The 26,611-nt window shown below is 47.2% G+C and overlaps 2 protein-coding genes across 3 annotated transcripts; one reads left to right on the forward strand and one right to left on the reverse strand.

The window, feature by feature from the left end:
- The first annotated feature begins 1,250 nt into the window (after positions 1-1,250).
- Positions 1,251-9,953, forward strand: exoc3 (exocyst complex component 3). The gene is made up of 14 exons (XM_028976006.1): positions 1,251-1,404; positions 1,918-2,066; positions 2,996-3,215; positions 3,312-3,697; positions 4,159-4,457; positions 4,945-5,062; positions 5,461-5,586; positions 5,684-5,784; positions 5,877-5,987; positions 7,541-7,682; positions 7,777-7,899; positions 8,340-8,501; positions 8,634-8,755; positions 9,463-9,953. Exons 2-14 carry the CDS (start codon positions 1,923-1,925, stop codon positions 9,656-9,658), a joined length of 2,250 nt encoding a protein of 749 aa, XP_028831839.1. The 5' UTR covers positions 1,251-1,404; positions 1,918-1,922; the 3' UTR covers positions 9,659-9,953.
- Positions 9,954-10,945: 992 nt separating this feature from the next.
- On the reverse strand, positions 10,946-26,178 carry zcchc2 (zinc finger, CCHC domain containing 2). 2 transcript variants are annotated; one of them, XM_028976003.1, is made up of 13 exons: positions 25,323-26,178; positions 23,516-23,609; positions 23,105-23,175; positions 18,254-18,325; positions 18,037-18,137; positions 16,735-16,832; positions 16,254-16,334; positions 15,133-15,196; positions 14,863-14,998; positions 14,697-14,761; positions 13,994-14,076; positions 13,452-13,577; positions 10,946-13,210 (listed from the first exon to the last, which is right to left on the reverse strand). In XM_028976003.1, exons 1-13 carry the CDS (start codon positions 25,995-25,997, stop codon positions 12,318-12,320), a joined length of 2,559 nt encoding a protein of 852 aa, XP_028831836.1. In that variant the 5' UTR covers positions 25,998-26,178; the 3' UTR covers positions 10,946-12,317. The 2 variants fall into 2 exon arrangements, with proteins under 2 accessions (XP_028831836.1, XP_028831835.1); XM_028976002.1 differs by having other exon boundaries at positions 14,863-15,001.
- Positions 26,179-26,611: the final 433 nt, after the last annotated feature.

Below are 26,611 nucleotides of genomic sequence, written 5' to 3' on the forward strand. Positions count from 1 at the left end.
TTAATCAATGTATCATTACGATAATTGGATGAGATTCCTATGCAAACGTTTTTGCACAGCTTTCAGTAGTTTGTAGACAGTCCCTTTTTCTGGAGCATCAGTAAAGACAATACGCTGATGGTGGGTGCACGTTGCCTCAATCTTTGTCAGATTAAATACACGTTAATAATGCACAGGTTGCTGTAGATTGATGGATGTGGTGTATACACTGCTGTGTGTATTCCCTCTTTATTCAGGTGAGGGCGGCGTTCCTCCGGAGTTGTCTCCTTTCCGCTCACGCTGCTTCATCTCCCAGCTGCGATGCCTGTTAAGACACCACCTCAGGCTTCCTGGTCAGTAGTACTAGCAATTTATGTGTAGGTTCCCTCGCCAGCTACTCACCAGGACACCTTCATGGACGCCTTTATGTTTTTATAGCAATGCAGGCCATTTCAGTCGTTCCATGGGGTTTATAAAGCGGCTACCCCTGCCAGTCCTCTGGAACGGAAGGGCCAAACGTTGTCAAGGATCCAAAACAAGTCCACTTGCCAGTGAAATAACCTTTTTTTGAGACGTACGACATTGACAAACCGACGACATAAAGTGCAAACATTGGACACAAGCAGTAACAAGAGTGACATTTAACAAAAAAAAGTGTAGACAACAGTTAGACAGATGACACCAAACTACTGAAATGATTAATGAAGTAAAAATAGAGCAAATACTGCAGTGCAAAATGGAACAGTCGCGTTATAGATAATATTTCTGAACATAAGAGGAATTGTGTGTGTCAGTTCAGAAAAAAAACACCCATAACTCAAAGTAAATAATGACCTGGTGTGTGTGTGTGTGTGTGTGTGTGTGTGTGTGTGTAGCAGAGTGTAATACGAAATGATGTGCCTTTAATGAAACACAGATAATAAAACTAATTCTAAAAAAAATTACTCCTACAGCACACAAAGCGTCTGCGGTTTCTGTTGTGTTATCATGTCTTGTGAAACATTAAAAGGCCAGATCTAAATATTCTGCAGCTATACGTTGTAATCTAGGCCTGAAAGCTCGGTGTTTGTAGTGGAAATGTCATGTGACACACAAGGAAGTGAGCAGGCCACTGACATACGCGCCATATTTTCAACATGTTATATGCTCACGCAAGCTTGTCGTTTTAATCACAATTTTTAGGGCGAGCAGAGTCATGCCTGCAACGATAAACTGCGGGGTTATTAAAGAGCCAGACTCGGGAGTTTGCGCACACGCTGCGCCGATTTGACGCGCACGACGCCCCGCAGCCGCTAATGGGCGGGGCGCCAGAGCCAAGCAACCAGGAAGCGTTTGCGGAGCGCAGGACCGAAGACTTAATTTCGGAGTAAACGCAACAAATGAGCTTCGGCGCGGCCGGTCGGTAGGAGCCGATACCAGGCGGCGGTAAGCCCACGTTGCCGCGGCTTGTCTCCCTCCCCCCCCCGCCAATGGCGCGCCGTCGGGACGGCCCGGCCCGGGCTTGTTGATAACAGTCGGCTAACGTTAGCATACTGCCACAGACCCGCCGGCTGCAAAAAAGCGGACAGAAAGATTCTTACTCTGCAGCCAAGTGTCGCCCGCGCAGTGAGCTTCGATTCGCCATCGCGTCCGCCTGCCAGTTAATGCACGTTGGCTAAAATCGGCGATGTACGTATCGTATTTACATGTATGGCATTTACCAGACGCCCTTATCCAGAGCGACTTACAATCAGTAGTTACAGGGACAGTCCCCCCCCTGGAGCAATTTAGTGTCTTGCTCAGGGACACAATGGTAGTAAGGGGGATTTGAACCTGGGTCTTCTGGTTCATAGACGAGTGTGTTACCCCACTAGGCTACTACCAAGCCCTATTTGACATGGCGTGGTCACGTGCTCATGCGACATCCTTCCCTTCCATGTTTCCATGGGGACGGGACAGGCCACATGGAGGAGACCAGCAAGGAGGCGTTCGACACCGCCATACAGAGGGTGGCCGGGATGCTGCAGCGCTCGGACCAGCTGGACAAGGTGGAGCAGTACCGGCGCAGGGAAGCGCGGAAGAAGGCTTCCGTGGAGGCCCGCTTGAAGGTGAGGAGGCGCGGGGGTCCGCGTTCGAGCACTGGGGGGCTGGATACGATGTCGTGAAAGCAGAGCGTTTGTCACCGTGTCCTCCGCTATTAACCCCGTCACCTTGGTGAGCAGTGGGCAGATGTGACAGGCGCCCGGGGCAGAGCAGGGTGTGGGGACGGTGTTCTGCTCAGTGGCACCTTGGCAGGTCGGGAATCGAACCGGCAACCCTCTGATTATGGGTCCGCTAGGCCCCAGAATTGTTTTTTGTTTTTTTTCAGGTTGCACAAGTGTGCTCACCCTTTTCAAATTCAAATACTATTTGTCACGTACATAGTCATACACTGTATGATGTGCAATGAAATGCGACTGCTACAGACCACAGTATTGAAAGTGAAGTGATTGTCACGTGTGATACACAGCAGCAAAGCACACGGTGCACACAGAGAAATTTGTCCTCTGCATTTAACCCATCACCCTGAGTAGGCAGTGGGCAGCCATGACAGGCGCCCGGGGAGAAGTGTGCGGGGACGGTGCTTTGCTCAGTGGCACCTTGGCAGATCGGGATTCGAACCGGCAACCTTCTAATTACAGTGCCGCTTCCTTAACCACTCGGCCACCACTACCACTTGCAAGTATACAATGATTACCAATATGCAAGTATTGCAAACATAACCAAATATTACACTTTTATGTCCTTAACATAAAACATGAAATATGTGTAACAGCAAGGTTTAAAGTGAAAAAGTGAAAGTTTGTGTAAAAAGCTGGGGGGGGGGTTGAGTCCAGAGTTATTGAAAGTGCTGGAGGTTATTGAAGTTCTATGAAGTGATGTGGTTGTCGAGAGTAATACTCTACCTTGAGTATTACCTTGAAGTAATACTCTAATAATTAGAGGATTCGGTCTTCCTGGTCCCGCTGCAGCGGACTCATTTTCTTCCCTTCTCCAGGCTGCCATCCAGTCTCAGCTAGATGGGGTTCGCACAGGCCTCACTCAGCTCCATAACGCCCTGTGTGACGTGAAGGACATTCAGAACTCCCTGGCGGACGTCAGCAAGGACTGGAGGCAGAGCATCAACACCATAGAAAATCTGAAAGATGTTAAAGATGCCGTCGTGCAGCACAGTCAGCTGGCTTCCGCCGTGGAGAACCTGAAGAACATCTTCTCTGGTGAGTCCACAAAGCGCAGGCAGCAAATTACCCTTTTTTTCTATTGGCTCATCGCTACAGGAGCCCATGTAGTTACACGATCACTCTTGCTTGCAGTACCTGAGATTGTACAGGACACCCAGAACCTGATCGAGCAGGCCGAGCTGCTGCAGGCCCACCGCAAGCTGATGGACCTGGAGTGCTCTCGCGACGACCTGATGTACGAGCAGTACCGCATGGACAGCAAGAACACCCACGACATGAACCTGATCGGTGGCTACTTTGGCCAGGTTCAGAGTCTCTCGGAAGAACTGGCCAAGCAGCTGTGGATGGTGCTGCAGCGCTCCAGTCTGACCGTGCGGCAAGACCCGACTATGCTGGTCTCGGTGGTGCGCATCATCGAGCGAGAGGAGAAGATCGATAAGCGCATGCTGGACCGTCAGAAGCAGACCGGCTTCATCCCTCCGGGACGGCCCAAGTGTTGGAAGAAGCGCATGTTCCAGGTGAGACCTGGAAACAGCCAGTTATTCAACAAAGGGCTTTCCATCGCACATGCGGAGCATGCTGGGTGCAATAACTCGGGCTGTGATCGCGAAAAATGCCCAAAGCTTCTCACCACGTCAAATTTTATCGCCATCACCGATTGAGATCGTATAATCACCCAGCACTAGTGGTAACAATCACTTATAAAATCACATCACAGCAACTTAAAATCAGTATTTACAGGGACAGTCCCCCCTAGAGCAACTTAGGGTTAAGTGTCTTGCTCAGGGACACAATGGTAGTAAGTGGGGTTAGGCGAGTGTGTTACCCACTAGGCTACTACCACCCTAATTTGAGTTGAGTTGCAATTGAAAAGTAATTGAAATGATTTAGTAAAAATGTGTACAAACGTTGAATTGTGCTATGATTATGAAGAGTGAGAATAGAAGCCAATTTTCGTGAAACTCGTTTCCTGTTCGAGGTCCTGGAGGGCACCGTGAGCACGCGCATCGAAGGCACCCAGTCCGAGACGCGCGATTCCAACAAGATGTGGCTGGTGCGGCTGCTGGAGATCACCAGGAAGTACGTGCTGGACGACCTGATTGTGGTGAAGAACATGATGGCGCATTGTTTCCCTCCTCACTACAACATCTTCCGGGTGTCATTTCACCTGTACCACGTTGCCCTGTCCACGCGCGTACAGGAGCTCGCCACCGATGAACTGCTGGAGGCCAACGAAATTGTGTCACTCCTTACCTGGGTCCTCAACACGTATAAAAGGTAGGACTGGCAATCCAGGGAAGACAAATTACTCATGAAGGGCGATCGCAGTAGGCAATCGAGTGGCACATTCCACTGCCATGTCTCGATATACGTCATGTCGTGTCTGAAATTTGTCAGGTTATTTTTTGTCATTGACCTATCAGTTATGGAAGGAGCCCCGTAATCAGAAGGTTGCCGAGGTGCCACTGAGCAAGGGACCGTCCCCAAAAACTGCTCCCCAAGGGGCCTGTCATGGCTGCCCACTGCTCACTCAGGGTGATGTGTTAAATGCAGAGGACAAATCTCACTGTGTGCACCGTGTGCTGTGCTGCTGTGTATCACAATGACAATCACTTATTTATACGTTGTGGGCAGGCACCTTGCTCAACGGGTTAACCTTTCGATTACGAGTTTGCTTCCTTACCTGCCAGGCCACCACTGAAAGGCAATTCGTAAATGAATTATGTCTTTTGTGTTTTACTTCTTGTGTTGTGTTGTGTTCCAGCGTTGATATGATGGGCCATCCTGACCTAAGCTCGGAGTGTGATGTGAACCAGCTAGAGCCACTGCTCCCTCAGTCCGTGGTGGACGACCTTCTTGGCAAATACATCCAGACCTTTACAGTGAGTAGACCACAGGACCCCAGTCACAAAAAGCAGATCGTGGGGTGAATCTTTCAAGGTCTTTCCATCACGATATTTGACATAAAATTGAAATAATATACAGTCCTCTGTGAGTGATGTGCAGTATCTAACAGCACCCACACTTCATACAAGTGTCTAGTAGAGGAGTTGCCAGGACAGAGGTCTGCTTTGCAAAAGCATGAGAGAGAGACTCAGCAGTCATGTTGATTAAATTTTACTCTTTGGACAAAAATTGAACCACAGGGATCAAGTACGCACCTAACCCAGAAAACAAATTCCTAGTACAAATGAGCTGTGTCCGAGTTACACATGCAGTAACAGTAATACAATTTCGGAAGGTTTGCTGAAAACCTCCCTTCCCTCTTTCTTTTGTCCAGTCCAACATCACGGGCTGGCTGCGTAAAGCCCTGGAGACCGATAAGAAGGACTGGCACAAGGACACAGAACCAGAGGCTGACCAAGATGGCTACTATCAGACCACCCTCCCTGCCATTGTCTTTCAGGTACAGGGCTACAGCCTTTTCCCTCTTAAAGTGACCACACCCTACAGAAATATTCACGTCCTGCAATATTTCATCTCGGTTTTTCCTTCCCTGTCAGATGTTTGAACAGAATCTCCAGGTAGCGGCGCAAATCAACGAGATGTTTAAGGAACAGGTTCTGATGCGCTGTCTGGTACAGATGAGCCAGTTCCTCTCCAGGTCACTCACTTTGTCACCAACACCTGCCACCCTAAAATGCTTTGTGGTCCTGCTGGTTTCTCAACCGCCTCCGCCCGGTTCTCGACCCGCAGGTACAGGGATGAAGTGATCGCCTATAAAGACGAGCACCTGAAAGATCGGCAGCTCCCTCAGTTCTACGTTCAGTACATGATTGCCATGATCAACAACTGTCAGACATTTAAGTGAGTGTAACGCACCGCTCAGCGTTTCATGGTTTTATGACACTGCAGGCCAGAAGGTTGGGACCACAAACATTTAACCGCGGGAATATTCTGGAATACTTAAAATTAATGTTTCAATATTTTATAACCTGTAGTCATTAGGGCTGCAACTAACGATTATTTTAATAATCGATTAATAATTGATTAATCGTAGAATCGGATAAACAAAAAAACAGAAAAGCATTCATTTCCAACCCTTTATTCAAAAACAGAACCAAAATCTTTAGAAAGTGCACAAACATGTTGCTCCTTGAGCTGTTATAATAATAATAATAATAAAATAAAAATTGACTAACACAAAAAACATACACATGTGTGCTTTACATCTGCCAAATATAGACTTTTTAAAAAAAATTAACAGGATTTGTTTGAATGTCAGAACTTGTTCTCTACAAAGCACAGAATATACACTGCAAAAAATGCTTTTCTAAACTTTTCCTGTTTTCAGTTCAAATATCTAAAAAATCTTAAATCAAGATACATTCACTAGACACATGAAATAGCATAAGAAATTGTCTTGTTTTCTGAAAAAAAACATCTCAAAATTAAGTGATTGCTTAAAACAAGCAAAATGATCTGCCAATGGGGTAAGAAAACTATTCTTAATGAGAGATAATCTCAAACAGAAGTTCTAAGCATCACTTAATTTTCTCATGGAATTTTTCTTGATTTAAGATTTTTTAGATATTTGGACTGGAAACGAGACAAAATTACTAGGTAAGAAAAGCTTTTTCTGCAGTGTAGCTATACATGACAACAGATGGTCCAAAAAAGGCTAGTGAATAAAAACATGTCTTCTAGTCTTTTAATACAAAGTAACTATAACACCCCTGCTTTACTACAGTTATTAACGCGCTAACGCTAACTTGTCATGCCTGTCAAGCTGGATAACGAGTAAACACCAGCACCAGGGACATTACGTTCCTCACTTCAAAACGGAACAAAAGTAGGGTTCTGTAGTGACTTTCCCTGCTGCTGAACTCCCTTCTTCCTCCTCAAACACTCCAACATGTTTGCGTTTCAGGTGCAGGATCATTGCCGTGGTGCTCCCGTGCCGCGCCATGTCACTTTTGCATATTTTCGCGCAGATTTCTCTGCCTCCGCCATGTATCTGTCCTCTACCTCCGCGTTTTTTTTATTTTTGCTCCGCGCTGTCTATGAGGCGCCAAACTCTGCTAGCATCTGTGTGTTCACTCCGCTCTGCGCTCAAATAAAGTTTTTTGTTTTGTTTTTAATAATCAAATATCTCCGCGTCGCGCGCGGAGGAAATTCGTTGCCAACTCTTTTAGTAATCGATTTTTATCGATTCAATCGATTCGTTGTTGCAGCCCTACTAGTCATGCAATATTGAGACTCAAGGCTTAAACTATTGGTTGTTGTACAAGACATATCGGGTGTTTAGTATAGTGACTTTCAATCAAAAGTGAATGGAAGGTAAATCACAATTAATTATTTAAAAAAAATAGTTTTATTAGTTGCGTGATTAATTGATTGATTAATTAATTGGCTTCCAGAGAGTCTATTAACAGCCTGAAGAGGAAATACTCGCCGTGCATGGAGCCCACCCAAAACGACGCAGCCATTGAGAGGACACTGAATGAAGTGGCCAAAGAGGGCTGCCAGTTCTTGCTGGATGAGGTCTTTCTGGACCTAGAGGTTAGTCTCAGGAATCCATCTTTATGAAAATGGTGGCATTGCTGCTGTGCTTTTACCAGTTTAAAATAAAGAAAGGTGCCCGTCACTTTCACAGGCTCATCTTAATGAACTGATGACCAGAAAATGGCTGACAGGCTCTCATGCAGTGGACACCATCTGTGTCACTGTAGCGGACTACTTTAATGACTTCTCCAAGATCAAGAAGCCTTACAACCAGGTGGGTGGAGACAATACGCTCATGCAGATTTGTCAAGGAAAGTGACGTGATTGTCATTGTGAAACAATGCAGCACAGCACGTGGTGTGGCAACGAAATGTGTCCTTTGCTTTTAACAAACACTCTTGGTGAGCAATGGGCAGCCATGAAAGGTGCCCGGGGAGCAGTGTGTGGGCACGGTACCTTGATCAAGGGGACCTCAGTGGCATTTTTAGAATCCGAACCCTCAACCTTCCAAAAACACATCCGCTTACCACCTCTGCCTCAACATAAGATAACATAAGAAAAAATATAGGTGACTCCTACGCCCTCTTTTACAAGATCGTGGGTGCGGTAGTGAAATGTCTGTGCCGTAATTTGGTTGAAAGGATCAAGCACCATGTCATCGGCTGGATGAATCTGCCATTTTGTGGTACTAACGTTAGCCGCTACGTGTGCCAGGAGATGACCAGTGAGGCCCACAGGCGGGTGGTGGTGGAGTACATCAAAGCCGTCATGCAGAAGCGCATCACGTTCCGGAACGCCGAGGAGCGCAAGGAGGGAGCCGAGCGCATGATCAAGGAGGCCGAGCAGTTCAAGTTCCTGTTCAGGAAGCTGTCGGCTGTAAGTGGCTTCTACACGTCCAGTCACCAAAAGTGACAACATTGTCAATGACTGTATATAGACCATAACCAGTGACTTAGCCCTATATAGCCGAAGATGATTGTCACATGTCGCCTTGTTGTTGATTTATAGGGCGAGGACACTGACCAGCTGTGTGACGCCATTGCTGCGTTAGCCGAGGTCTTCAAGCTGACCGACCCGAGTCTGCTCTATTTGGAGGTCTCCACGCTGGTCTCCAAGTTCCCAGACATCAGGTCAGCCCCGACCTGTAAAGACTGCACACACAGTGACCGTTTTAGAATATTCCCACCTTGTCTGTGAATGCTCATTCTGTCGTTTTTTTGGGGAGTGTTTCCCCCCCGTTTATTCTGTAGAATATTTGCAGAGAGTCTGTTCACTCATGAGTTTTGTAATCCTGTTGCTTGAAACTATACTTGCAATTTAGGTATCAATACAATAAAAGGCATATTACATTTTTAATAAATTACATTTTGGTCATAGTTCTGCGATATCATCTAAAGGGTGTTTCTGGCCTAAACACAATTCATTGGCCTGAACTGAATTCATTCATTCAGGGGGTTCCATGACAAGAAAAAAAAAATGTTTTGGGTGATTATGCTGCCTTGAGCAATGGTCCATGTCTGCTAGCATTGACTAAGGCTAAAAAAAATAACAAGACAATTAACATATCAAATATGAAAATATTACTTAAGAATTCTATTGGGCCTCAGTGTCTGCTGAGAAAAACTCTGGCTTATGGACAAATGTAGTTGACTTAAATTTGATGAAAGTGGCATTGGAAAAAAAAAAAGGCCTTAAAAAGTCTTGCCTTCCTTAAACCTGCAGAAACCCTGTAGAACATAGGCCAGAAGAAATGAACAGACTAGACGGACTCAGATCTGTAGCATTGTGGGTCTTCTCTGCAACCTTCTCACGGTGCTCCCCTTCCCCCGACCCACAGAGAGGAGCACATAGTGGCCTTGCTTGGAATTCGGGGAGACGCCAGTCGCGACATGAGGCAGATGATCATCGAGACGCTCAACCAGAACAAGCCGTCCGTCTCCAGCAATTCCCAGCCAATATTCAAAGACATCACCGTGCCAACCATCTCCATGACGGCGATGACTTCCATGACTGTCCCCAAGCTGCTGAAATAACAGACATTAGAAAGCAGCTGGTTTCCAGGGCAATGAGTCCAATGTCTTTGGGAGATTCTTCAGAGCTTCAACTCTTGCTTTAATGTGATTGACTCATTTTAATCGTTTAGTCAGTCAGGTCCATCTTACTCATCTTGTGTTGATTTGGTGCAGTTTTTTTTTTTTTTCCATTCTATAAATCTGTAACAGGGCATCATTATAGTCTCCTCTATTGGCATTGGTGCTGAGCTCATTTTCTAACACGCACATGCATGATATGCCTAAAATAAGCTGTAAATAAAGCACACAAATTGTCGTGGGATGCATTGCAAAGGTATTTTTATGCCCTTATCCAGAGCGACTTACAATGTTAACATCAACTAAGTAATCAGTTCTGGTTCACTGGAATCCCAACTGCTAAAAACAATCATTTTATTCCCTCTGCTGTAGTCAGACTGAAAGACAGTTAGTGTAAATATTCTCTAAAGAGGAAGGTCTTGAGCTGCCATTTGCAAATACTCAGCGACTGTGCTGTTCTGACCTCGAGGGGAACGTCATTCCACCACAGAGGGGCTGAGACAGAGAAGAGTCTACATGAGTGTCTTCCTCGTACCTTCAATGGTGGAGGGACAAGGCGAGCAGAACTCTATTCTGTATTAGTCGTAGAGGCGCCACACACACACACATTTATAAAACAGCGGTAGACCTGCAGTCGTGAGATTACTAGGGACTGAACAAGTATCTGGGTGTGGATGGATGAGGGCGGGTAGATAGCAAGATCCTTATGTGATTAATCTCCTGGAATAAACATTACTTCAGTCTTGGTTAGATTGAGCTTTAGATGCTGGGCTGCCATCCAAGATGTCCAAGTCCTGTTACTATTCATGTTGTCACCAGTCCGCCATCTTCTGTCTGTTTTGTGAAAAGACAGGTTTTATATAGAGGGCTGAGAAACGTATGACTGTAAGTGACGAAAATAAAAGCGCTTGGATCAGCCCTTTCTACATGCACAGAATGATAAAATCTATATAGTGGCATCTATGTGTGCTTAAAAACTGAAAATCCAAAGTTAGATATAAATATGGTAATTTCTTCAGCAGACTCCTTTGGTATCTCAGTTATGCTGCATGCTGAATATTAAGCTACAGGAACATTTTTTTTAAATACAGTTCAGACACTTGTCGGATGATGAAAGTAGACAAAGTTCGGTTTGGAAATGTATACAGATGTTTTTTTTTTTTATTTATTGCTAATAACTCAATGGGATAAAGACCAATTTGCTTAAAATGCAAACTTTATATAGAAATATATTTGAAAGATTGTATATGAAACAGTAAACATAAATCCAGGTGGGGGCCGTTGACCTTGTTTTTTACAGTACAGCCTGTAAAAGACACAACAGCTGGCAGTTCTAATGGAGATAAGAAAAAAATGTAAAAATTAAGGTTCCGTTCAGTCAACATCATCGTTAGATCCCTTCGTCACACACATTTTTTTTTTTTTTTTTTTAAGAGCTGCTTTGGCAGTTTTAAAGTACATTTTTCAGAGGGACATTACACCAGCCATTAGGAATAGAAACCGGCATGTTAATTTACACTCCTGTTTCTGTGCTTCTGGCTTAGGAACAACACCATGGACAAGAGGAAAAAACCAAACAGTCTACCTCAACCTTCTCTCAAAGAACAAGGATGTGTGTATATATATATATATACACACACACACACACACACACATACAAACACACACACCTGGAGACCATCAGTCTCCTAATAACAGACCTACTGCATTAAACCCCCTAAACAACAGACACACACACACATTTAGAAAACAGATTTTTTTTTTTTTTATGCAAGGTAACAGACTTCTGAAATTGTGTTGTACAAATATAAGGGATATATGAAATCTGCATACACCTCAAGCACGAACCAAAATGTACTTGTACTCGGAAACGAACCATTTACACAGGCGCTGTGCATGCAGGTAGGCGCGTCGCGTCCTCTAGTGGTGACACCCAGCATAGACTCAAGTAAAACAGCACGACGGGACACGTACGTACAGTCTGCTATTTTCAGTGCACTTCAAGACCTGATACAAACACAACCATGCCGACCGCTGGAACGTAGTGCATCCAAGCACACAGACACACACAAAGAAAAATACATTCAGAGCTTTTCAACAGAAATAGAAACATATTAAGTGTTGGGTTTTGACTGTTTGGGTTGCAATTTCCCACCCCAAAATGTTCACATTTTTTTTTGTTCCACATAAATAACTTTACACAAAAGTAGCTGCTCAGTTTGGAGTAATAATAATAATAATAATAAAAAAAAAAAACATGTAAATACTGATGGGAGAACCGGTCATTCTCCAAATAGTCCACAGCTGAACTACAGTGGGTGTGGAAGACAAAGCTTAAAAATGTGGCTTTTTTCCCCCCAACACACACACACACACACACACACACACACCAAACAACAACAAAAAAACATTTTGCTTTCAATGTATATTCATAAATTTAAAAAATAGATGTATATTCTTCAAGACATGGGTGGACATATAAAGCCAAGTGGCAAGGCACGTCTCCTAAAGAAAAAATGTCCTTGGTCCTTTGCTCAGCCGTCAGTCGGTCTCGCCCAGTCCCCTGGAGGAACGGACAGGGGAGGAGTGAGCTCCGCCATCGTCACCTCTTGGCGGGGTTGCCCGGCTGGCCCGCGTCGCCGGGCGGCTGCTTGCAGTCGTGGGCGTAGTGGCCGCTCAGGCCGCAGTTGTAGCAGGAGACCAGGCTGCCGGCCTTCTTCATGCCGCCGCCCGCGGCTGGCACCACGCCCACGGACGGGAACATGGGCGCGTAGAAGCGGCTGAAGGCGGCCATCTGCGGCAGGCCGAAGCCGGCCTGCGCGGCCAGGACGTGGTCGGTGTGTGCCGGGAGCAGGGGGGCGGCGGCGAAAGCGGCGGGCGGGTAGAAGAGCTGCGGCTGCCCCCCGTTGTTCTGGTGGCCCTGGTTCGGTGAGAACGTGGCGTTGCATAGCGTGGGGATGTGGAGAAACGGGAGTGGGGCGGCGGTGGCGGCCGCGGCGCTGAACATCTGCCGGGCCAGCTGCTGTGGGGACACGACGAAGCTGGGCGTCTGGTGGCAGTTGCCACGGCAACCGCAGCTGTTACAGCCACTCAGCTGGGGGTTGGGCTGCGGGGGCGGAGGAACCTGCGGGGCAGGTGTCTGGCCGGGTCCGGTGTCGGGGCTCCCGTGGCCAGGAAGTGGGGTGGAGGGGTGGAGAAACACGTGGGTCTTGGGAGAGTCTACCGGGGGGTGGGGCGGTTGGTGGAGGATAGAGGGCGGAGTTTCAGAAGTCTGGCTGCTGATTGGCTTCGGGCGTGGCGGGATGGACCCGGGGGGTCCGTTCTGTGCTGCGCAGACTGAGGACGGAGCCGCCAAGGGACTCGCAGCCAGAGGTGGATGCTGTTCTTGGGAGAGGGGGTTGACCATGGCAACTGCCTTCCCACCAAAAGAGTCACCAGGCTGAGGGGCCGTCACTCTTGTGTCTTGCGTAGAGTTGTCTGATTGTCCTTCATTTTCTACAGAGAAAAAAAAAAAAAACATTTACGGCATTTATCAGACGCCCTTATCCAGAGCGACATACAATCAGTAGTTACAGGGACAGTCCCCCCCTGGAGACACTCAGGGTTAAGTGTCTTGCTCAGGGACATGATGGTAGTAAGTGGGGTTTGAACCTGGGTCTTCTGGTTCACAGGCGAGTGTGTTACCCACTAGGCTACTACCATCCATCCACAGACTTTTGTGAATTCTCCAACTCACCCTGGCATTGTTCGTCCTCTTCCTCGCTCTGCAGACTCCTGTGCCGCAGGTGCCGGGGGCTTGAAGACATGGAGTAGGAGCTCTCAGAGGAAGTCTCAGCGGACGCATCCACGTCCCGGCCTGAGCCTGGACAGAGAGAAAGATCTGTGGATTCATGCCATGGACCCCCCCCCAAAACCAGGACGATGCAGACAATATTTGATCTTTTCTATTGTTGTCTTAATGACTGCTTCCTTTTGGATAATTCTTGATTATCCCACATTGCTCCATAATAAAGGTTAACTGGCCTGTGGCATTTATCACAATATTCTTTTTTTTTTTTTTTTGATGCAGCAGCGTGCACACATATGCATATCCTTTAACTTGGTTTTTTTTTTTTAAGGTCAAAAAACAGCTGTGCCGAGTTTCGGTCCACCTCCCCACAGAGCCAAGGGTGAGAGTCGCCGGGAAATTGTCCCTCAGGTAAGACACCTTGAGAGAAGGTGGGGTAGTTCCACTTTAATAAAACCAAAAAGACAGGAATATATCAGCTCAATATTTACCCTTACAGACGACCTCCTGCTTAATAGGAGCTGCAGAAGATCCACTAATCCTGTTGTGCCCATCTCCTCTTCTCCCCCTTTCCCTGAGAGAGAGAGAGATGATTGCTTTATATTTATTTCTTTTATAAATGAGATTATCGGTCCTCCTCCGTCCTTGCAGCACTGCGGCGTCACCCTCACAGTGGGCAACGGCCAAAGACGGTCAGAAAACAAGCTCGCATCAGGGGAGTATGAGGTCAACGTCCATAAACAGCCACACTCACATCACAGAAATATGGTTCAATAAACCTGCTGCTGGGGTGACTGGCCATGGACGCTTTTATTGGACCACGTCACTTGGAACCCACAGAGGACAGTTTAGATAGACAGATGCCGCCTGTATTGTCAGTATACAAGTACAGTGATGTACAAGTATTCAAGTGTAATGTTTGGAGCGGACCAGCATATGCACATTTAAACTAGGCTTTTTCAACAAAGTGAAACGTGTCCTCTGCTTTTGACCCGTCACCTTAGTGAGTAGTGGGCAGCCATGACAGTTTTTTTTTTTTTTAATTCTCATTCAAGAACATTTAATACAAATATAGCATTTCTCATCCTTTAAAATTTAGGTCATTTTTCAACCCCATTAAAATTATAGCAGAAAATATTTATGAGGGGGAATTTCCCCCCTTTCCATTCCCAACAGAGTCAGGGCATCAGGTACCTGTCTGCTGCTGAGGGTCTCCCTTTGATCTTCTTCCCAGAGGTCCACTTCTCTCTAGAAGAGGCCTAAAGAACAGGAGCATTTCTTAAAAAACACTGGAAACCAGTTCTTTTTTTTTTTTTTTAATGCCTTCCAAACGAAGTGATGCAGAAGCGTCACAACGCACTTGCTCAGGATGGAGGCCGCATTCTTCAGGTCTGAGGGCGTGGCGAGGGCTCTGACTCCTCCAGTCAGAATCTCCATTGTGCTCGGTGTGGACGCTCCTGCGATTCTCCCATGGATGGACCTTGGAATTCTGGCTCCTACTTACGTCCAATGACACAAATTGCATTTAAACGGAAAACCTATGTAGTACCAGAGCATAGCTCTGTAACTGTTAAGAAATCAGACAACTACAAGCCTCCAGTCTCTCATGCTTTCATTTAATGTCTCTTACCCCAGACCTTTGCTGCTGTGCCTCCGCCAGGCACCGGGGACGCCATATGGCTCTAGGTCCAGATCTGAGTAGGAGAGAATAAAAGTTCAGAGTTCAGTATTATTTCCTACTTTAAATACTGCTCCTGCTCCATATAGCATTAAAAGAACGTACAAGTACAGTCTATACCTCCAGTCAAACGTTTGGACGCCCCTACACGGCGGTGGTTATGGAGACTAAGATGGAGCCATTTTGAAGAATCCAATGCCAGAAACATATTTAATATTTTTGTATCAGGAGAAAGTGAAGTATGTTTGATGAATCTGCCTCTTTTTACCTTCATGGTGGCTTTGTTCACTATTGTCATCACCAAAAGCTGCTTCATGAGATGCTCATTAACATGAGTGAATGATAAGAAACTGTTCAGTATAAAACCTTCAGCACTGTTGGAAACCGTCCCTGTTTGTGTAACTTAAGGTGGGTAGTGGAAGTGAAGTGATTGTCATTGTGATACACTGCAGCACAGCACACGGTGCACACAGTGAAATTTGTCCTCTGCATTTAACCCACCACCCTGAGTGAGCAATGGGCAGCCATGACAGGTGCCCAGGGAGCAGTGTGTGGGGACGGTGCTTTGCTCAGTGGCACCTTGGCGGATCGGGATTCGAACCGACAACCTTCTGATTACGGGGCCGCTTCCTTAACCGCTAGGCCACCACTGCCCCACATACTGATCCATAAATATATACCATTTCTGTAATAAAGTATGTGGCAATCAGGCCAGTTTTAAGGGACTGTTGAGGACAAAAAAAGACCTAGAGGACCAGACCAGTTCCAGCACCAGGAACTGTGAGGCCGGTTAATTCGCATAGATTATAGTTGGTCTGATGTACCACCTCACATGAATGAAGACAGACTGTATTGTATGTTCATCAAAATGTTTAAAGAACAGGACAACATAAAAATAATATATTTTATTTAAAATAAAAATATATGTGTGGTCTTCTGTGGATTAAAAGTTCTGCTGCCTTTTCCTATTAACAACAGACCATAACCCATCTATAGATGGAAGACATGCACAAAGCAGAATAGACCGGTGACAGCTGTCTGTCACCAGTAAAACATTTCTCCATCAAACACACCTTCCTCGAGACTGGAGTTCTCGGAGCAGTCTTTCAAGTGCTTGCTGGACTGGAAGTGCTTGGTTGCCGCCGTTGCGTTACCTGTGGAGAGCAGCAGATGGCCGGGTATTAGGCGTATGTTGGCCGGCCACCGCTCCAGAGAACTGGTGCAGGCTACTGTTATTGACAGGGAGAGGAACAGGTCTACAGTTCACCTCCAGTTTAGAAATCTAACAAGGTTTCCACCACATTTTCTACATTCCACTTGAAGTATGATGTCAAACCCACAGAATACAGTTACATTTACAGCATTTACCGGACGCCCTTATCCAGAGCGACTTACAGTCAGTAGTTACAGGGACAGTCCCCCCCCCGGAGACACTCAGGGTTAAGTGTCTTGCTCAGAGACACAATAGTCTCCTGGTTCTTAGACGAGTGTGCCACCCGATAGGCTACTACCACATAAAACAAGAAATTATAAAGGTTTTAACCCAAGACTTACAGCGGCTGCAGCGAGGCCGAGAAGCAGCTTCTGACTGGAAGAACCTGCAGACTGGCCACATATGACGCAAGTCCTGTGGCATGGACAGGAACTTCTCTCTGGAGATGAAGAGCATGTGTGAGGAGAGGAGGAGCCAAACAAAAGGAATACGTTTAACATGGACTCATACTCATGACCGAACTGTGCACACGTTCGGAAAGCTTTCGTGTGCGTACCATTCTAATTCGTGAGGGCAGTACAGGCGATAATCCATGATGGTCACAAAGACAAAATGGACCTATACCGTCTAACGTGCACAGAAAACATTATTTTGAGCACCTCAACCTTCACTTGGACTCTGGACTGCCATCTGGTGGATGGACTGCTTAACATCATCACAAACTTCAGAAGCATCCAGAAGTATGTGGACTGCAACGATAATTAAAATGAGGGGGGAGAACTATGTGGGAGCAAGTAAAGTTTAGTCAAATTTGCAGGGCAGCAAATACAGAAGTATTTGTGTGTGTGTGTTTTTTTTTTTTTTTTTTTAACTCAGATGACATTGTAGATAATTAAAATATTTAATTTCTTAAAAAAAAAAATTTTCTACTTTTTTAAAATGAAAAAAGGCACCTTTTATGCATCAAGTGCTTCTGTGTGTTCAGTATTAAGTTATCTGTTTGTTTGTTTTTATATCTAAAACTATTAGATATAAGAATACCAAAAGTTTTCATTTGCCCCCTCGAAAATATATAAAAATATATAAAACTTTATATTTTTCCAAATAGAGTGTCAAAAAAAAAAAAAAAACCCTAGTTTAACCCTAGTTTTTTATAAGTACACTGTGAAAGCATCTTGCAAATAAGGATACTTGAGACTAATGAGCATAATTAGTAATGTGAAATGAATGAACGCATGCGGTTCTGCAGCACTGCGCTGCTGTTATAGTGGCAGCATTGTGTTCATATTTCAAAACCCGGCGCAGGAAGACGAATCCCCCTTGGAAATGACATCAGTGCCGCTGACCTAAATATCACAGCTCGCAGTTTGTGTTTAAAAAAGGAAACTTTCCGTCCCACATAGTCCAAAAAGGATTTTTGAAACATTCGCAAAGAATCTGCCGCTCGGCACCTTCCCTGAAACAGACATGAACGTGACCATCGTGGAGCAGGGGAGCCAGGCTTCTGCGTTTTTACCGCCGTATTCTTACCACAGTAACGGCACCATGTCGGGGGGGAAAACAAACGGGAGAGAGTGACACACTGTCCCCTTTGTTTCAGAGACGCATGCAAGACGGGGTTACATCAGGGCAGAGACACTCACTTGAGTGTCCTCTCCAGCTCCCGTGGGTCGTGTTGGTCCCCGTGGCTCAGCAGTGTCACAATTCCCTTCCCGAAGGGCTCGGAGCAATGCTCCGTAGGCAACTGTGAGAATCGGGAAGGGCGCCAGCGTCAACATTACAGGCAGCCAGATCGGTTGCATTATTCGAGTTCAGGAGATTACAAAAATCTATTTTTTATAAAATGGATCATTGTCATACCTTTAATAAGAAATCCACCAGTTCCAGGTGAGTTTTGGTCACGGCACTGACTGAGTTATCAGACCACTTGACCTACAATTAAAGTACAAAATGATAATAATATTATTCACTTTAAAAAGGTCTTTGGATGTAAATACACTCAAGTTAAAGCTTAAAGTCTTTTATTTCAAATCCATTGTGGTGGTGTATATTGGTGTGGGAATTGTGTCAAAGTCGCAATAATTACGGACCTGACTGTATGTAAATTTCATTTAGCTTATACTTATTGTAAAACACATATAAAATACCATAAAAAAGCCATACATTTCAGCATAAAAATACTTTTTAAAATGTATCATTGAGACAATTGAGCAACAAACACTGCTGTGTCTTTTCTACACAAAAAAAGGGAATCGATTGAATTCATCCATCAATCATTTTTCATTCTAACTATCTGCACATAAATCTCATCATTTTAGGCACCGCTGCCTAAATGACATGGTGAGAAAAGCTTTGCTGATTCAGAACTATATATAGTCCATTTTATTCCCTTTCACAACCACAGATGATTGAGCCAGAGCGCTGGAGCATGCGGGCTGTGGCCAAAGTAGGCCATTACAACAGTCGTCCGTCTCCGCATTCCTGCGGCGTACGGTCACCGGAGATGACGAATCTTCGACAGATCGTTCGAACTTTGTGTGCGGAAAGGCAGCGAACGTCTAAACACATCCTTTTCTTGCGGCCTCATTGCCATAAATCACTGTTGAGATCAGATCAATACCAGTTAATGTAAGATCTTCATTACACCTCATGCTGAGGGTGCTGAAAATAAATATTTTAATTACAAACCCGGGGAGACAGGAATAATATTAATTATCGGGTGGTTCCAAAAGACGTGCCCACAGCATCTAAATATTTAGCAAAATCTGGGTCCGTCTGAAGCGCAGATCATTGATGGAGTCAAAATATTAACTCTAGAAGGTTGATCTCTGGAGAGACTAAAGTCTACTGCGGTCAGCTTTTATCAGAACACACCCACAGAGTCTCAGATACGTAAACCGAGGGCGAAATGTAATGATGTAGTTAATAGTTATTGATTTATGAATTACGACAACGCGTCAGAAGGGCTAGCAGAAGTAAAACAAAACAGAGGACACTACTTTCGAACTGGCGAGGCCCTGGAGGTCCTCAGGATTTATATAAAAAGATAAAACATGACAGAAAGATGAGCTTAATTAATGTTTCCGAATGTGACGTATTTGCAGGTTTAAATCGTTCAAAATGAGGACAAAAAAAAAAAAGCGGCACAGCACAGCAGCACACGGTGCACACAGTGAAATTTGTCCTCTGCATTTAACCCATCACCCTGAGTGAGCAGTGGGCAGCCATGACAGGGTGTGTGGGGATGGTGCTTTGCTCAGTGGCACCTCAGTGGCACCTTGACAGATCGGAATTCGAACCGGCAACCTTCTGAGTCAAGGACTCCTCCTATTTCAAACGGCCTCGTGTTTAGACCCCGCCCCCCACCGCGCCAACGTTACCGCCCCCTTTGTAAAGTGAATATAATGATCCTCTTGGGGGTCGTTTTTTTCCCAACAAAGCCGCAGTTCAGATGGAGACAGATAGCTCCAAAACACGTCTTCTGTGTTTTATCTACTTATTTATATAAAACAGACCGGGCGCTTGCCGTGTAGCACCAAGCGCAACGTGTCTGTGAATCGGGGTTACGGTTATAGTGGTATAGTGGCACCGCCGAGACACCAGGATATTTTGCCGTGGGAGTGCTTTAGTGCCTCTCAGCTCCGGGGCATTTCTACTGGCATCTGCGTTGCACCAGGGAGGGACGAGCTGCCGGCCGGTCGCCTGCAGAGCCCCCGCGAGCTCATGTGAATACTGATGCCTGGTTGGCCGGCTGAAGTCCGACGGCACGGCCACTCCACACAGGAAGTTTTGGTTGTATGGGGTGCATGGGAACCACTGGGTGGTTCGGGCTGACTGGCAAAGATGTATGGGCACCTCCGTTTGGAACACACCACACATTCAGATGGAGCTCAGCCAGAGGGGCCGTGAGGGGGGGCACGAGGTAATAACCACTGCTTCCTGTTGTCTTTTGTGAAGATCGTGTGGAGGCGGGTGCAGGGGTGGAAGAAAGAGGTTAAGGAAGCGGCCCCGTAATCAGAAGGTTGCCGGTTCGAATCCCGACCCGCCAAGGTGCCACTGAGGTGCCACTGAGCAAAGCACCGTCCCCACACACTGCTCCCCGGGCGCCTGTCATGGCTGCCTACTGCTCACTCAGGGTGATGGGTTAAATGCAGAGGACAAATTTCACTGTGTGCACCGTGTCCTGTGCTGCTGTGTATCACAAGTGACAATCACTTCACTTATTAGTGTTTTTTTCTGCCCTACTGACACCAGAATTCTAACATGGCACAGAAGCCTAAGTCATGGAGGTTGACATACGTGGATCCTCGTGGTTAAGCATTTTATAAAAAACTACTTTTTTTATTTTGAGAATCTGAGTGACAAAATGGCAGGTGCTCCAGCTGAGCAATAGTGGTGCAATGAAGGTTGACTGGAGCCCAAGGCAGGTGGGGAGCGAAGGCCAGCCCATCTGGCCTGATCCCATGGAAAAGACACCGTAGCCCTTGAAAGGTGTGGGAGCATTCAGCGCAGCACAGCTCGCTGTGTGTGGAGTCGCAGACAGGTCACACTGTGGTCGCACTGACCCCTGACCTACACCACCCACACCCACATGGCCTGGACCAGGGGAGGAAGCCGGATCGGTCTGACGGACCAGAAGAGGATTTACAGGGCTGTCGAAATTAAAGTGTTACTCTTGGTCTTTCATTTATAAATAATGTTGCGTTTGCTTTTTATAATGCAATTAATGCAGCTGTAATGTGTTCACTTCCTGTTTGGGTCTGACCTCTGACACAGACGCAAAATTCAGCCTAGCCAGAGAAGTTGGAGAGTGAAGGAATATTAGGGCCGCATTTACCAGACAGGCCAAAAGTTTGGACACACCTTCTCATTAAATGTGTTTTCTTTATTTTCATGACCATTTACGTTGGTAGATTCTCACTGAAGGCAACAAAACTATGAATGAACACATGTGGAGTTCTGTACTTAACAGAAAGTGGAGACCTGGTCTCCACAGTCACCGGACCTGAACCCAGTTGAGCTGGACCGCAGAGTGAAGGCAAAGGGACCAACAAGTGCTAAACACCTCTGGGAACTCCTTCAAGACTGTTGGAAATGCATTTCAGGTGACGACCTCTTGAAGCTCATTGAGAGAATGCCAAGAGCAGTAATCAGAGCAAAGAAACTAGAATATAAAACATGTGTTCAGTTATTTCACCTTTTTTTGTTAAGTACATAACTCCACATGTGTTCATTCATAGTTTTGATGTCTTCAGTGAGAATCTACCAACGTAAATGGTCACGAAAATAAAGAAAACGCATTGGATGAGAAGGTGTCCAAACTTTTGGCCTGTACTGTGTGTTCTTGTCTGACAGACACACAACTGCAATGACGATTAATTGGTTACAAAAACGTGTCTGAATACACAGACTGAAGCAGCCCAACCAACCCTGAGCGCCGACAGAGAAATTTATGCTCGTGCTGCGACAGGGATGGACTGCAGAATAAAACACGTACGACATCGTACCTGGCCAACGTGGATGTGCCACAGGCAGGCAAAACACAGCCGGCCAAGATGATGGATGATCTGGCAACTCGGAGGAACAGATGGCAGGGCCCATCCGCCCCCGTCTACCGGCCATTTGCATAATTGCATAATAACAGGTTACAAAATATGTGCGGCCTTAAATTAACGTGCTATACATAAAATGGGTAAAAATACACAGACTCTCTTTCATCTGACACCAAAAAGCAATACTGTGACCGCAAACACTGTAAATTCAGACACAAAAGAACTGACATGAGTCCAATTCAGCACTAATAATAAATTAAAATAAAAAAAAAAAAAAAAAGGAATACACCATCCTGAATCCTTAAATTACGTCCCGAGAAAAATAAAAAGCTCAATCTGACGTACGGACAGTGGACCTCGGGGGGCTCTGGGGACATGCCACCCACTGTCACTGTCCCTCTCCATCACACTCGCCCTCACTCGCAGCCCAGTGGCTAGAGCTTTGCTGACACCAGTGCTAGGGCCATCTAGACCTCAATGTGTCTGCAAGCGGGCCTCAAACCACCAGGCGGCCTGGTATCCCGGCTGAATCTGTTGAACAGAAGAAGCAACGTCAGCATAGCGGTCTCCTCGAAGGTCCGTCCATCCAAGCGCGCTCTAAACAATTCAACCTCGGCATTCAAACCAGGCTGCCAATGCAATGCTGAAGGCATGAAGGCTCTGATCGCTCCAAACCAAATATGCGATCTTCCATGCGCACAACTGCATGAAGGACCCTGGAGACGTTCTTTGGTCAGAGGGTGATGTCTGTTTCCAAAATTTCGTCAGCGTGCATCTGCTCTTCAGACACCCGAGGGAGAACGAGGCGGAATTCCTCGGAGATGCAACGCAGTAGAGAAAGTGACAACCTGATCTTGACGATTCCCATCAAAAATGCCCCGTAACCTCATCATTCCGATCATCCAACATCTCGGGGCCAGCAAGGCAGTAGAGGAGGTCTCCTCTGCTCCCTGCCTCCCTCCAGTTGTGTGTCAACGGTCTGGCACGAAGCCACTCCTGACCGGGCCAGAGCTCGGTTCATCAGGCTGTCATCCCCAATATAAATCCACCGGATGTTTACAGCACGAGGTCTGCAGGCTGCCCCCCACCCGGCACGTCCAGACTGCAGACAGGGACGTCCTGCGGTCGCTTCTAAACACCGCCAGCGCGGTGGCCTTACCTCAAAATTGTACTCTCTCCCACTCCGGCTCACGGACATTTCCTTCAGCGCGATCTTCTCAATGTGCACTACTAGGAAGCAAGGGGATAAAATTACATTTAAAAAAAAAAATACCACCACACTCGGGTTCACTGTACATTAGCAGCACATGACCTGGACCTTCAGACGATAAAAGAATTTTAATTCTCATCAGCCTCGTGCTCATTTCTGCAGCTTATCTGGTAAAATATTCCATTATCAGTCCCACAGCTGGGAATTTACATTCACAGAATTTACCTACAATCAGTAGTGACAGGGACAGTCCCCCTGGAGACACTCAGGGTTAAGTGTCTTGCTCAGGGACACAACGGTAGTAAGTGGGGTTTGAACCCCCCTTTCAGCATCACTCTAGTACAGGTTGAAAGTATTTACCTTCGTTCCGGGCTGATCTGCTTGGGCGCGGTACCCGGGCTCTGGAAGCCTCAGTGCTTTGACACTGGTGGTCTGGAGTTTGACATTTGTTGTCCTGGAACAATACAAGCACCAGGACAAATCAAATCCACCTCTGCACAGAAGATCTGACATTGAACATTAACAGCCATGTTGCAGCTACCACATGGACAGATAAATGTCATTAATATCACATACAACAGCATGCGAATAGAGCAAACGTGTAGCAACCTGTCGCTTATTTTGGTACGCGCGATATAGATTCCGAATGGAAGTCGTACATTTATGGCATTTATCAGACGCCCTTATCCAGAGCGACTTACAGTCAGTAGTTACAGGGACAGTCCCCCCCTGGAGACACTCAGGGTTAAGTGTCTTGCTCAGGGACACAATGGTAGTAAGTCGGGTTTGAACCTGGGTCGTCTGGTTCACAGGCAAGTCTGTTACCCCCGCTAGGCTACTAGCACCCTGACAATCGTGTTCGATTATTTTTTAAAGGGCAGCTTGACTTGTTTAAATGATTTATGCAGTGAAAAACGCGACAGGGCGTTATTTCCCCGGTTATGTCAAATACCATTCTGCCGCATCTCAGCAACCCACCGACTACCGACGTCCCCACGACTGTCTCAAGAGTATGTTGAAACGGGGCCATTATCGCGGCCCCCGGGGCCGGTGCACAATCCTTCCTGCAGCAAGGAGACATCCATTCACACGGCCCGGAGCATGACCAAACAGCTCATTTGGGCAGGCATTCACATTCTAATGACAAGGGACGCCTCGGTCCTCTGGCCCGTCCCATACAAAGCCACGGAGCGACGCGCACAAAGGGCTGGCAGGACAACACAAGGCCGGGGCCACAATGAGGCCATTCACGAAGCCATGCACGACCATGCTTCGCCGCCAGGTCCGCCAGGTCCAACCAGTGCCGTTTTCCAGCCGCGTGCTGGACTTCACCGGTTGGACCTGGCGGACCTTGCGGCAAGGTCCCCCGGTAAATCTGGGTACATTTACATTTACAGCATTTATCAGACGCCCTTATCCAGAGCGACTTACAATCAATAGTTACAGGGACAGTCCCCCCCGGAGCAATTTAGGGTTAAGTGTCTTGCTCAGGGACACGATGGTAGTAAGTGGGGTTTGAACCCGGGTCTTCTGGTTCATAGGCGTGGGTGTTACCCACTAGGCTACTACCACCCTACTGTGGGTAGGACGTTGTAGGGATGCATTTTAATAACTTTTAGCGTGATAGCTATGACAAGCACTTCACTCTTTTTATGATTTCAATTCAGTGACGGTTCGGACTGGTAGTCGTGGGTAAGACACTCGCCTGTCGTCACAGGTTCAAACCCCACTGACTACCACTGTGGGTTTCAGTTGCACACAGATTTTTTGCTATTAAAATTGCCTGGGAAAGTGGAAAACTGAGACAAGAAAAAAAAAAAAAAAAAAAACTCACAAATTGGTTTCTTCTTTTTAAATGAAAGACCATTATAAATTTCGTCCCCCCCCCATTAAATCTTACTAACTTTCGCCGGCGCCAACAAACCGCCTCCCCGAAAAATGACGTCACGACGGTCTCGCCGGTACACGCCCCCTGCGAAAAGGACCGTTTTTATTGGACGGCGGAGGTGTCCCTCAACCCGAGGATTTCTCGGCGCCAGCCAATCAGGCCACAGACCTCCGCACGTACGCGACACATTTTATCACGTCCAAAATGAAGCATAACGCGATTTAAGATGTAAGAACAACGTCTCATGAAAACGACGGGGACGGGGGCGTGAACCGTTACCGGGAGATGCTCGCAGTCCTGGCGGCGGCGCCTCCACTCCGAGATGGCAGCCTCGACATTGTCCAGCTGCGACCGCACCGCTTCCCGCTGGTGGAACGGGAACGCCGGGTGCAGGGACGCCATGGTGAACAGCAGGGCGAGCTGCTCCAGGGAGCCCGCCTCCGCCCTGCCGGGCCCGTGGTGACGCCCGGAATTCCCATGCGCGGCGGGGGAAGCCCCGCCGTTCTCCAGGTCGAGGGCGGAATAGATGTGGCTGAGCGTCCGGAACAGGATCCCCGCGCACTCGCGGTTCCCCGAGCTCAGCAGGGACAGGCACACCAGCAGCTTGGAGCGCACCACCGGGTCGCCGACGTCCACCAGGAGGCCCAGGTCGCTCTGGCTGTTCGCCCGGACCTCGGCGTCCCGCAGGACGTAGAAGTCCTTCCGCGCCAGGTCCTCCAGGCACGACCCGAGGAAGCGCAGCTCGAACGGCTGGCACATGTGCAGCAGCCCGCACATGAACTCGATCCGCTGCGCCGGGCTCAGGTGCCAGCCGAACCACTCGAACACCGCCTCCTGGCTCAGATGCGGGACCGGGCCGGGAGCGGAGCGGCGCGCCTGGAAGCAGCGGCCGCGGTTCTCCGCCTCAGCCTCTCCCTCCTCCGCCGCTCGCATGGGCAGCTTCATTCTGAGCATTATCGACTCCGAATCCGCCGAGGGAACCCGTTAATGCCGAGAGCAGCGCATTTCCGGTTATCAGCGGAGAGTTTCCCTTGCGATTTAATTCAATTCTCGCTTGAACAAATCACGGCCATTTGGCGCCGCTCCGATCGCCAGGTTACTCGCGCCCTGCTCGCCGTGCCTCCGGAACATCGTGTCAATCATCCCTGACTCCGCCCCCCCCCGCGCTTCCCGCGCACCGCGGGGTCCTAGAGCCGGCCGCCGCGCGTCAGACGAGGCTGGTTCTGTTCGAAAGGCCCTTATCAAGTGAAGTGAAGGGGTTTTCATTGCAGACATTTACATTTACAGCATTTACCAGACGCCTTTATCCAGAGCGACTTACAATCAGTAGTTACAGGGACAGTTCCCCCCCCCGGAGCAATTTAGGGTTAAGTGTCTTGCTCAGGGACACAATGGCGGTAAGTAAGATTTGAACCTGGGTCTCCTGGTTCATAGGCGAGTGTGTAACCCACTAGGCAGATGGTGCACACAGGAAATTTGTCCCCTGCATTTAACCCATCACCTTGAGTGAGCAGTGGGCAGCCATGACAGGCGTGTGTGTGTGGCACCTCAGTAGCACCTTGGTGGAT

Source organism: Denticeps clupeoides, chromosome 4 (genome assembly GCF_900700375.1).
Source record: "Denticeps clupeoides chromosome 4, fDenClu1.1, whole genome shotgun sequence".
Classification (NCBI taxonomy): domain Eukaryota; kingdom Metazoa; phylum Chordata; class Actinopteri; order Clupeiformes; family Denticipitidae; genus Denticeps; species Denticeps clupeoides.